At 37.1% G+C, this 13,755-nt stretch overlaps 1 protein-coding gene across 1 annotated transcript in view; it reads right to left on the bottom strand.

The window, feature by feature from the left end:
• Positions 1 to 13,755, bottom strand: part of LOC129227674 (acetylcholine receptor subunit alpha-like 1) — a 30,939-nt gene that overhangs the window by 7,311 nt on the left and 9,873 nt on the right. The window contains exon 4 of the mRNA XM_054862266.1: positions 1,629 to 1,998. Within this exon, the coding sequence (XP_054718241.1) occupies positions 1,629 to 1,998 (370 nt within the window). The remainder of the gene's footprint in view (positions 1 to 1,628; positions 1,999 to 13,755) is intronic.

Consider the following 13,755-nt stretch of genomic DNA (forward strand, 5'->3'; position numbering starts at 1 on the left):
TTTACTCTAGTTTCCTGTGAAAAACAATGTTTTTGTTTCGCGAAAACGTTTCCCGATTTGAAACAAGCTTCAGGAATGCCAATTTCATAATGCGGAAAAAAAGCATTTTTAGCTACCAGTGTAAAAAGATATTAGACTTCTTTAAGATGTTTCTTCTTCAGCCAATCTGTTGCTTTTTCTCACTGACTGGGTCCCAATCGAGGACGAAATGCAGTTTACGGACATCATAGCTTTGAAGGAATTTCCTGTATTTCCGACCAACCTTCGGCCACAGTTGACTTAGGAGGCATTACTGTACGTATAATACGTTATCCCTGAAGGTTTCTAAGGTAATCTAAAAACATCACTGGCTTTGATCGGGAAAGGGTCTGGTTTTTGCGAGAAATATTACAGATTAGTGTCAGAATGGTTATTAACTCTTAGTGGGAAACTTTCCTGTTTTTTGCTAGATAAGTTATTGGAAGATACTAGGCACGTTTGCTACTCATTTTTTTCTAGGAACATTTTAAAAATATTCTATAGCATGCAGGTTAACAAAGCAACGTGACGCTACTTGGTGAGACCTTTGCCTGCTTGGAACTGTGAAGACTGAAAAGAGCGCCATTCTGAACGAACTTTTGAACATAAAAATGGTTTTAAAACAAATTGGTATTCCGATAAAGAAAGATTGAGTTTTGCCTAATACGCAACTGGAAAAAATTAGGCACCAAATGTGCTGATTTTCCAGCGACGTTACTAATTTTTTCAGCAATCACCAGCTGCTTATTATCCTCACTTGAACAAAGTTATGTTCCTCTGATTTTCCAAATTACAATGACCGCAAGAAGAAATATAGCTCGTTGTTTTAATATTTATAAAGAGAAAAAAAATTTGTCGCCATGGTTACAAATCATTTGCGTTCATTCATGGCTTAACTTAAGCATAAAACTTAAATCTGCGAACTCCACAATGCACAGGTCTCCTTCCATGGCCACAACTCCTAGGCCGTAGAGTCTATGCCTTACACAAACACACACACACACATGTGTACATACACAAACGCCTGCATACAAACACGACTGCACACACATATGCCTACATACGCAAAAGTCTGCATACACACACTACTACACACACACATGCCTACATAACACAAAAGCCTGCATACACACACGACTACACACACACATGCCTACATACACAAACACCTGCATACACACACTACTGCACACACACATGCCTACATACACAAAAGCCTGCATATACACACGACTACACACACACACATGCCTACACACACAAACACCTGCATACACACACTACTGCATACACACATGCCTAAATACACAAAAGCCTGCATACACATACGACCACACACACATACCTACGTATACAAACGCCTGAATACACACAAGACTACACATACACATGCCTACTCACACGCGCCTGCACACACAGACCCATACACACACATGTCTGCACACATATTCACACACACTTGCATGCACGCACAGACACGTACGCAAACGCCTGCACACACACGCACTCGTGATTGCGAAAAAACATCATTTGAATTCAAGGTCTCAAAAATTATAATTTCAAATTTTTTTTTCACAGGAATAACTTCACACAGGAACAAGTAAACTTACGTCATTGAAGTTATCCAAGTTCTCCATGTGCTGGGCGATGAACCGGACATTAAGCACGGCCCTCTCGATGTCCGGCGACGTGGGCTTCACGCCGTCCAGCGAGGACCCGTTGATGTCCGGACCCAGTCCCAGTCTTAGGTCGTCCACCGGATAGGCCGGTCCGTAGCTTCCGCATTCGTAGTCGATGACGGAGGGCTTTTCGACGTAGTCGACCTGATGCAGTGGATGGCCGTTGTTGAAGTTGCTGGTGTCGACCGACAGCTTGTTGTTGTCTTCCGGGTTCTCCGGCCTCTGCATGCAGAGGAGACGAGGCAAGAAGTCGATGAAGGTTCTTCGAACCCATGGCGCCATTTTGTGAGTTGAGGGGGATCTGAAACGAAACAGGAAGTCAAAATTGTGGTGCGTCATGGAACTAAACCAGTTGTTGTTGTCGTGTGCCAGCAAGGCTGACAATTTGAGGTGCGCTGCTTCACTTTTCCAACTATACCGTAATTTGGTGTGAAGTCTGACTTCCACAGTACACACATGCCATAAGCACCCGTTTATAGGGTAGGCAACCATTCACAGCATAACAAAGCATTCACAAAGAAAGGACAAGGACAGAAGAGAGAAAGTACGTCCTTGCAGGAGCCACAATTCGAACCCAGACCGTAATGTCGCAGTCAGACTTCTCTGACCACTAGACAAGGCAGGCGGCTAACTAAACTAGTATAAATCTCATTATTTATATGTGAATAAACATCCCCCTTCCCCACATTTCCATTGCGCAAGGCGAAACCCATGAAATATCGTGTCTTCTCTCGAATGCCCTAAATCAAGATTGAATGCGCTCATACACTGCGTAGTTCCAATACACATAGGAAGCAAGTCTCAAATCCTTTATATAAATTGGAAAGAAACCGTTTCAATGTCCTAAATGTGTACTGAAACTCGTTCTGATAATGCTCCGTTAAAATGAAAATTCATTGAAATGTTCTCCGAATGTGTCTCGCTCGTATGATTTGTTTAAATTCAGCCTGAGGACACATTTAAGAACAGTTTCAAGGCTACCTTGAAAATACGTTGGAAGCACATTAGGGCACATCGTCGCCTCAGATCAACACTAAGACATCTTATCCCAGGAATAACACTAAAATATCCTACTGTTGCTCTGGGGCGACCACATGTGAACGTATCGGTTTCTTCCGTGCCAATGTAATTTTAAGTTCCTTTGGCTACCAAAAATTCTACTACAAAAAACCTTTACTGCAAAAATCTTCTTGTAATGAATCGCTGACGGTTTGTGTCGCAAATGCCTTCCGTGGTCGTACACAGTCCCTTGCCTCGTTAGATTGCTGTAAAATAACCAAAAGGTAGAATTTATGGTAATGCGACCAAGGCGTTACCTTGATAGTCTTCGGATTTTTTGAATTTTAATACTAATGAAAAAGTAAGATCAGGTTATATTTTGGCTTTAAAAAAAATAAAATATATTACAGGCGGCTCGGGCATCATTTCCCACTTGCGATTTTCGACAAAATCTTTAAAGCGCGGAATTTCAGAAACAATATAACATATTTTGTTTCAGTTTTTTATTTTAACCGAGTGTTTTTTGTTTAAAAAGACATGCAGCGTTTTAAAATAAAATGTGTGTTTGAGTTTTCTTTCCTCAGTGTTTTGAAAAAGAAAAAAGTTTAAATCATGTTTTTTTTTTTTTTTTTTGTGATTCAAATATTTTCATCTTTTTACTGTTGATCAGTGCTACTGAGCACTATACTCCCTGAAAAGGAGAGCTTCAATTTTTTCGTTGACCAGGTTTTGGAGGCACTTGTAGAAATGAGGGTTTTTCAGGAACTCTATATTTTAATGTAGACTTAAAAATTCAAAGTTTTGTTTTGCAGAAAGTGGCCAGAAAACATTTTTTATTAAGGTATACTGCAAAATTAACATTTTGAGTCTCCACTTTATCCAGGACATTGATTTCAGCGATATCAAGATGGCACTGAACTAAATGAATATTTTGGCACTATGCTGAAAAGTTGTGCGAGAGGAAAAGAGACGAAACCTAGCAAATCTGCTTTAGACCGCGTTCTTGTTTTCATCAAAAAAAAAAAAGGATGAAGCGCCAATTAAAAATGAAAATACTGCTACATAACTAAATTAAAACTGTGTTCTATCCAATTACTGCTAAATGAAATTTTGAATTTTAAAATCTACCTCAATATATACCGAGTTCCCGAAAATCCTCTCTTTTTCAAATGCCTTTAAAACCTGTTAAACGAGTGTTTTACAAGTGTCCGTGTTCAAAAAATGTCTTAACATTTACAGTGTAATAGTATGACTTAGTATGTTTATAAATAGTAGTCTTCTTAAGTTTCAGCGTTCGTATTATAAGTGCCATACCTCTTAGTTCGAAAATTTATTAGCTTCACTGAGATGACACCAGATTCCAGCTATTAGGTTGACGATCCTTTGAAAAATAATAAATCATTATTATCAATTAAACCTGTTTTTGTGCGGTAGATAGGGAAGGCATAAAAAATCGCATAAAAATATCGCTCAAAATCACCCTATTAAGCACTCGTTTTAAAGATAAGTTAGTCAATTGAGGCCCAATTTGATTAAAATTATTATATACCGCACAAAAAAAAATTTAAAAAAAGCCGCACCAAAAAAAAGAAAAAAAAAAAAAAACCACACAAAGGCAGGTTTCAGTGTACAAATTGCAGCAATACTTAAGTCACTTTACCCATAGCGAAACAACTGGTTTGTTAGTGAGTATAAATGTTCCTGTGCTATCTGGAAAAAAGTAAGAGTTTGCTCTAAAATGATGTTTCGCTTTCAGGGGCGGGGGTTCGTCTTATTGTGACAGTTTGTGGCGTAAGAGGAAAACAGAAACTGTGACAAAAATATTTTTTCTGGCAGTTTGCTTGTGTAATATAGTTTAGTCTGTCACGAGGAAAAGTGAAGTGTGATACTTTGTGCTCAAAGGGGGAAGGGAATCAAATATGATAAAAAAGAAGGGGCATCGTTTATGGAAAGCCTCTAACTAGATACCTGACGAGGAAAGGTGAAGTGTGACACTTTGTGCTCAAATGGAGAAGGGAATCAAAAATGATGAAGAAGAAGGGGCATCATTTATGGAAAGCTCCTAACTAGATATTTGATGAGGAAAGGTGAAGTATGACACTTAGTGCTCAAAGGGGGAAAGGAATCAAATAGGATGAAAAAGAAGGGGCATCATTTATGGAAAGCCCCTAACTAGATATTTGACGAGGAAAGGTGAAGTGTGATACTTTGTGCTCAAAGGGGGAAGGGAATCAAATGTGATGAAAAAGAAGGGGCATCGTTTATGGAAAGCCTCTAACTAGATATTTGACGAGGAAAGGCGAAGTGTGACACTTTGTGCTCAAAGGGGGAAGGGAAACAAATATGATAAAAAAGAAGGCATCATTTATAGAAAGCCCTCAACTAGATATTTCACCGTTAGACAAGAAAACTGCCATACAATTAATAAAAAAAATATTAATTTTAAAAGAAAATGAAAAAAAAGTCTTGCTGAAGAAGTCATACATACTGTCTGACCACGGATTGTATCGAAAGACAAACATCCGTTTTACAGCCGGAAATGGATGAATCCATTATTTTTTACCGATGCCAGCTTTTGCAGAAGCAGAGTCTCATTCAAATGAGCGGAATACGCGCATCAAATTTTTACTTTTTCCCCTTATTCACATAGATTCGTCTTATCTGGACGTTTGAAAATTCCATGCAATCCGTGGTTGGACAGTACGTCTGTGATTTCTGAAGCTACCACTATACCTTCAAACTAGAATTTATAATTTAATATTATGACATGTGCTTTCAAGTGCAGGGTAAAATGTTCCTTTTTCCATGGAACGACCCATTCGCTGCAATACTAACTCTGAAAGTAATGTGTCTTGCAGTAAAAAATTTCTATTAGCGTTTCTAAAGGAAAAGTTCGTCCTATTAAGAAGAAAACATGAAGAAAAAAAATGTGCAGAAAAAATTAAATAGCCCATGAGTTATACTGCATACCCCCATAACTTTTAGCTCTTTTGCATTCCTTTTTTTTTTTTTTCTTAGCTACCAGTCATTTTTACGATGAAGTGAGAATATAGTTAGGACTTTACTTTACGGCTGCTCCGCACTAAAAATTCAGTCTCCTACTCTGGAACGTCCCTATACAGGGACAATTTATGCAAATTTTGGGTGTGTACCGGTTTGTGAAATTTGAACTTATTGAAAAGGACAGGCTGACTTGTCCGACATTATGACTCCAAGACAAAATTGGGTTCAACCTCGTTTCTAGTATTTATAAATACGTTATAATATTCGTTGGTTGCTATGTCTTAAAACAAGTGATGATAAGTTGAGTAAAATGTTATTAAGGTGAATCTAGAAAGATAACTGTTCACAAATTCAACAAAAATATATCGGGAAATGTTTACTGTAATGAATCTCATTTTCATACCTTATTTGTTTTGATTAAATCGTCTTCATCTACAGAATAACGTAATCAAACATCAATCTAAATCTTGAGCACCAGTTTTTTTGCAATGAAGCTTTTGTACAAATACTATTTTTTTCGCCCGACAAGTTTGGGACCAAGATCTCAGATAAATCAGCTGTCCATATATAGCAGCCTTAGTTAAATCTAAATGCACTCCTGTTTGTAAAAATTGCAACACCACGAAGGACTTACGCGAGTGAGCTGAAAATTGCAGGAAATGTAAAGTAGGGCATGATATGCAAATGATTAGAATTGCAGACTGGTAGCGCATGCGTATGTTGAGCAGCGCCCTCTGAACGGCGGATCGAAGCTAATATAAATAGACGGCTATTGCGAGGCGTGTATGGTTATCGGTGGTTACATGCTAGAGTAAACGTTAACTGAATTTTTACTACGAAAGAAAGTGAAATTTGAGCGAATTTCGGAGTTTGAACGGGGCAGAATCATCGGTCTTCGTGAAGCTGGATTGACTTATCGGGCAGTAGCCGCTCGTGTGCTGCGTAACAGCAGCACAATCATGCGCGTTTGGAAGCAGTGGACGGACGAGCTTCGGACAGCTCGGAAATCCGGGAGTGGACCCCGAAATGTGACGTCAGCTCGCGATAACAGACACCAGGTGCGTATGGCGCTGACGGACGGCACAGCGTCTTCTAGACAATTGGCAGTACATTATTCAACAGCTACAGGTGTTTCATAGTGTGCTTCATCAATTCGGAGACGTCTGCTGCAGCGTGGGCTGCGCGCAAGGATTCCTTTATACAGGATTCCTCTCACGCAAAACCATCACCACCTGGGGCTACAACGGGCCAATGTGCAAAGGAGCTGGCGTGCTGATTGGCAGCAGGACGTCTTTTCTAACGAATCCCACTTCAATTTGTGCCACCATGATGGCCGAATTCGTGTCAGGCGCTATGCCGGTGAACGGCACATTCCGGAGTGCATTATCGAACGCCACAGTGGACGAACACCCGGAGTTATAGTCTGGGGTGCCATAGCATATCATGGACGACCACAATTGCTACGAATTGTGGGAAATTCGAACAGTTCCCGATACATAAACGAAGATCTACAGCCCCAAGCTATTCTTTTACTGCAAGGATAACCAGGGGCTGTATTCCAGCAGGATAATGCCCGTCCACATGTCGCCAGGTCTGTCATATCCTACCTTGATTCACAGCAGGTACAGCTTCTTCCTTGGCCGGCAAATTCATCGATTGAACAAATGTGGGATTTCTTTGGGCGGCGTCTCGCTCGTGATCCTCGTCCTGTTGCTTCGACAGACGAAATTTGGTTGCGCATACAAACAATATGGAATACGCTTCCGCAGGCAGATATTCAAACTTTGTTTCACTCCATGCCGAGTCGTGTAGCAGATCTTATATCGGCGCGTGGTGGCCACACAAAATACTAATTTCTATCTCTTTTTATTGTTTGTTTGGTTTGAAAATGTAATCATTTTTTGTACCATTACCACTCAACTGTGTATTAAATTTCATTCAACTATGATGCTTCTTTCATGGCGTTGAAATTTTCACAAACAGGAGTGTATATTCTACTTTAAGTTGCAGGTACGGAACATTTAACCTATATATATATATACATATGTCCAATATTTTCAATTCAACATACTTCAACTGAACTAAGGACGAGAGATAGCACAAGGTTAAAATAATAACAATATTTATAAAAACTGGCTAAACACTTTGTTAAGGTTACATGCGCGTGTCAAGAAAAACAAGCAAGCCCTGACCGCCACAACTCCGGCAGTTTTATACATTGAAAACACACTGTTGCCACAAAAAATAAAGGTACTAGAAAATATTTAATTTGCATAAACAACATTAGTCAAGAAACAACAAATAATTCAACAAGAACACAGAACGTTGAGAATAATATTCTTTAAATGGAGTTCTCTAATTCCAGTTCTAATAAGGTTCCTAAATAAAGGAAATTATTTTTCTAACGAATCTTCTTAATGGTAGTTCATAACTAGGCTTGCCAGACGTCCTGACCGGGACAGTTCCGACCAGGTTACCTCACATCTCGGTAAAAGATAAATTTGATCATAGAAGACCGAGAATTGTCGAAAGGCAACTAACTGTAAAGGATTGTTTAAGATAATTGCATCGTCATTTGTAAGATTGGCATGTAAAATTAATATCGAATAAGTTTCTGAAGATTCTTACAACAAGATTCAAACCGAAAAAATGCTTCTAAAAAAAGTCCCCTCCCCCCAGGGGAAAGTCTAAATGTAAGTGCTGTAGAATATTTATTCCATATTCAAATCATTTCTTTTTAGTAAAGTAACATATAACGAGTAAGAAATAAAATATTTTCTTTTATGTGCTTTATCTAAAATTTTAAAAAACAACCAAGGATGTGTAGTACTTTGTTCTGGAAGTCCACAACTCGAGAAGAGGGGGTGGGGGAGCGGGGACAATCTGGCGTCCCGGTTGAATATTGCAAAAATCTGGTAATCCTATTCATAATACATATGACAACACAATAAAATTAGGGTGAACATTCTTTCCCCATAATATAAAATTAAAAATTAAAGAAACTCCCGCCTGATTCGCAAATGTAGAACAAAGAGGAAAAGTTGAAAATCCTTTTAAAAGCCTTACTATTAAAAATCACTTACAAGAATTTATATTTGTTTACAAATAGAAACTGGCAACAGATAAAAATTTTAAATCATTGCTTTTAATTTCATTGTTGACCAGCAATGAATTCGGTTACAATCGCTTGAAAAAAAGCTTAGCCGTGTTAAAATCTGCTTAAAAAAGCATTATAATTCGAATTCTATATAACGTGGAAGTTATAAACACATTCCATCAGACGCAGAAAAAAAATTTCTTTATTTTGGTATTAATTTTTAATTTTGAAAAATATGTTTTCACTGCAAAAATCGCGGAAAACCTTTTAAAGGTTTTTAATTAATATCTTTGTTAATTAATGCTATCCGAAGACTCAACCTAGCTATTAACACTCTCGATCAACTCTCCTTTCGAAATATATATATATATATATATATATATATATATATATATATATATATATATATATATATATATATATATATATATATATATATATATATATATATATATATATATATATATATTTTATTTTATTTTATTTTATTTTTTTTCAAAATCATCGGTCCATCCGTTTAGGCGCTAGAGTGCCACAGACAGATACACAGATACACAGTCAAACTTGCAACCCCCTTCCTTTGTGTGTTGGGGGTTAAAAAGAAGCCATCTAACTCTTGACTAATTAAATATTTTCTGTAAAAAAAAATCTCAACGAAGCATTTGTTGACGACACAAAATTGTGGCTTAATAGCTTATAAGTGAATTTTCCATTCATTCTATTGTTGTGTACCCGCCGGTTAAGTACATGTTAAAAATTCCTCTTCAAAAAAAATTCGTGAAAATGTCATCACTATCATCAAATCAGTTCATATTTACAACTATATGTAGTACAACGTTACATACGGGAAGATTGTATTGTTCAGTGGGAATATTATATGGTCTCTCTTTGGTCAGGAAATGAGGTAAAGAATGTTTCAAAACATCCAAAAAACGAAACAAGAATTGTTGTTCAACATTAAATTTTAAATTAAAAAGTACCTGCATAACATTTAATCAGGATAGATATTTTTTATGTAGATAACTTGAACAGAGGTCGGGACGAGTCGCTAATCTAACATGTAGAAGAACGTATGGAACAAATCTGATATACCCCCCTCTTGGCGACTTTTACCTGTTGGCGCCAAAAAAGCGTCGCCAAGAAAACTATGTATGACGTCATATGTCATACATCGTTCTTAGCGATGCTTTTTTAGCGCCAACAGGAAAAATTCAAATTATGTCATTAATTATTTAATGAAATTAATGCATTAATTTTTTTCCGTTGTTTCTCCGGGATACGAGCCCTCGGTCTCTGAGCCGAGGTCTCATTACGAAAGTACTATGAGACCTCGGGCTCGCCAGGACCTCGCTGCCGCTCGGTCCGTTATCCCTCCGCCTTTTAATATACATCACAGTCGGATATAAGTCACAGATCTCCTCCGTTCAGTATACAATAAAGTCACAGATTTTATGTGAAATTAACACCATTTTTGTGCTACAAAAATGCCAACCAGACCAAAATACAAACTACCAGAAACACACTAAAAACACAATAATTCAAAATATGTTCACTTACCTTTTTTACTTTTCTTTTACTTCCTCACGTGAGGCAGTGCACATATGTTCCGCTCTTAGGGAAATTATCCCATTTTTTATTATCATTACTTTACAAAAATATTTAAATTATGTTTGTTTTGACAAAAAAAATTCCAAAAAAAAAACAACCTTATTTTACTTGTATTTTGTACTCCACCCAATTAATTTCGCGAATTATTTCCAAAAACTTTACAAACATATCCTCATTTTTGTATTCACAATTTTTTTTGTATAAATAATAAGCTAAATAAAATTTAAAATCCCCTAATCTATTATATGTTGGTAGAGTACTTTTAACGTGTCTCCATGTGGATTCAATTGTGTTAGTGTGACATTTAGTTTCTGGATCTACAAAATTAAGTTTATGGTTGACTGTTAAATGCTCATACCCCTCCTCCCCCAATGTATCATATGCCCTCCAACAATCGGAGTGCACCGTCGTGCCTGGTAGTATCCACTGCTTAATTGCCAAAAATAGAGTTTCCCTACCCCTATCCCCAACAGCAACCAAAAAAGTTTTCCCCGAACCCCGTTCAACCCCCCCAAAAACCCATTGTCCCTCAACTGCATGTCCCCGATTATATTTTCTTTTCCCAAATTTAGATTCATCAACTTCAATAACTTTCCCAACCCCCCCCCCCTATTTGTTCGGATTTTAATTCAATGTAATTTAATATTTCTTCATTAATATAATTTCGCCAATCGGCTAAAGTTTGTGATAAAAAAAAATATTGACTTTCAATATCAGCAGTTTTAGTCCCAATTAAAATATCATATGTTATCAAAAAAATCTCCTCTATTTTCAACTTGCTAGAACTAAACCATGACCCACTCCTGATCGTTGCTTCTTTTCCACAAACAACACCCCCAATAACCTTTCTACAAAAAAAAATTAACCCATCTGAACATTTTTTAGTTTTTTTAATTTTCATAACAGAATTACATCTAGAACATAACATTTCATTCTTAAGTAAACCAATTTCCCTTAAAAATTCTAAAAAAACCTCTTTATTTTCAATTAGTTTAAATATAAAAAATCTATTTAGGACTCCGGTACGTCCAAACGTTGGACGACCTGACGAAAAAGAAAAAGAAGATTCATTCAAAAATTTCAATTGATACTTTTGGACAACATCACAAACCGAACTCATAATTAAAATAGAAAATTCAACTAAATTAACATTAAAAAACAACAAGAAAAAGAATACTCTAAAAGCGGAACATATGAGCACCTACCTCCTACCACACAGACACGTGCAAAAAGACAGACTTCGAGAAACTACTTTCCAGCGTTCAAGTTGCAAAACCAGGGTTGCCAAGTTATCGCCTTATTGGCGATTTTCGTATCGAGCGAAAAATTAAAATCTCGCCAAGAGGGGGGCATATCAGAGGAGAGCCGAACGTATTAAATTCGTGAAAATTTCCGATTTTTCATGGATTTACGCATTTCGTGGTGTGCTGAGTCCATTTTGACCATTTTTGAAACTGTCTTTCTGCCTGTGTGTGTATGTGTGTGACGTGATTTTTTATTTTTATTTATTAATTTTTTTGTGGCCGCTCTAAAGCAAAACCTGCTACATGAAATCAAACAAATTTTGGTACACATATGCACTACCATCTAAAATTGGTGCCTAATTCCGCGAAGGGAGGAGGAACAATCAAACGTTTTCTAGGTTATACGTGCCTGTTATATCTCAGGAAGTATCCGGCAGAAACAAACAAAATTTGTTATATATATTGACTCCAAAGAATACAGGTATTGATTCAATTTTCATGCCAATCAATCGGGGGTTGAGCAATTGAATGTGTTTTTCTTACTACTTTTGACTACTATATCTCATAGAGTAATGAGCGGTACTATGGGACCGGCTGGCCGCAAGTATAGTGCCTAGAAAGAGTAGTGTGCCGATCGACGGGGAAAAAGTGAGGTCAAATCTGAGGAAAATCCAGGTGGCGCTGCACTCGAGGAGTACGTTATGCTTCTCAATCAGACTCGTTTTAAATCAGCGATTGCATGCTGATTTCGCAGTTTAAAAGCCCCGTTTTTCGGATTGAACTTATTTCTGCGCAAAAGACAAATTCTGTAATAAGTGCTAATTGTTACATGGGTGTTCGTTTATTTTTTGAAGCATATAAAATTTCCTTATGCTAATTTATCTTCACTGAAAATAGTAGACTAAAAGGGCCCATTCATTAAATACGTAAGGGTCCAGAGGGGGAGGGGGTTGGAAAAGCCTCTACGTACCCTTACTTGGGGGGAGGGTCAAAATCATTCTTACATAATATTTTCCAAGTCGGTATTTCACATTAGAAAATGCGCGGTCAAGTGATTTGGCAGAGATTATGTTCCATTTGCGTCTGGAAGGTAAGAAACGTGTTGGGATAAGATGTTTTTTTATTTGTTTTACAAAGAATTTATAGTGTAAAATATAATAAAGGAGTCGTATTGCGTACGGCACGCTTTATTTGTAATTAATATTACATCAAAAAAAAAAAAAAAAAAAGTCGAAAAAACATTCAGTTTAGATTCTTTTCAGTAACTATTTCTTTACGCAAAAGGTTTAATTTAATAATGTGAATTTAATAACGATTCCAGTGATGTAACGATTCCAAGATTTGTTATTTTATCATTTTGAAAAACGAAATGGAATCTTACATAAGAATAGGGGGGGGGGGGTGAAAAATCTTACGTAACCTTACATGGGGGAGGGGGGTCAAAAATTGCCAAAATCATCCTTACGTAATTAATGAATGACCCCTAAGTATTTAATAACAGCGCATCTTTTATTTCTCTACTAATAATAAAGCTGAAAGTCTCATCTTTCAAAAAAGGTTTTCCTCGAGGAATCAAAACTTCCTCACCATTTATAATATGCTTATAATGCGTTTCAATAAAATGTTTTTCGAAATGCAGAGCACAAATTGAGCAATATTTATCAAAAACTTTATCTAACCTGGGAATTAACGAGTTCCACTTCTTTAGTTTTTCTTCATCTGCTGGAGCTTTAAAAAGCGAAACTTTTTCTTTGCATCTTTTGTACCCACTTTTGCACCCTGGCACGAAACAAGATGATTCTTCTAATGTTCAACTTTGATGCCTCCATTAAAAGCCTTAAACGCTGTTTCATGAAATATTCACGAAATAAAGGTAAAAAAGAGAAACGCGGAACTAAATTGTAACAAAATCCCGCGTCTACTTAATATAACAACGCGAAATTGAACGTGCACCTCGACCGCACTGCCCTCTAGCGGTTTTCATACATTTTGTCTTCAAGAATCGAAGGGGAAAAAGCGCCGATCGGCACACTATTCTTTCTAGGCACTATACCGCAAGCCTGCCACAGACAGAATTTCACAATTTCTTTGACGTCCCTTTTTTTTC

Source organism: Uloborus diversus, chromosome 8 (genome assembly GCF_026930045.1).
Source record: "Uloborus diversus isolate 005 chromosome 8, Udiv.v.3.1, whole genome shotgun sequence".
In the NCBI taxonomy this organism is placed as follows: domain Eukaryota; kingdom Metazoa; phylum Arthropoda; class Arachnida; order Araneae; family Uloboridae; genus Uloborus; species Uloborus diversus.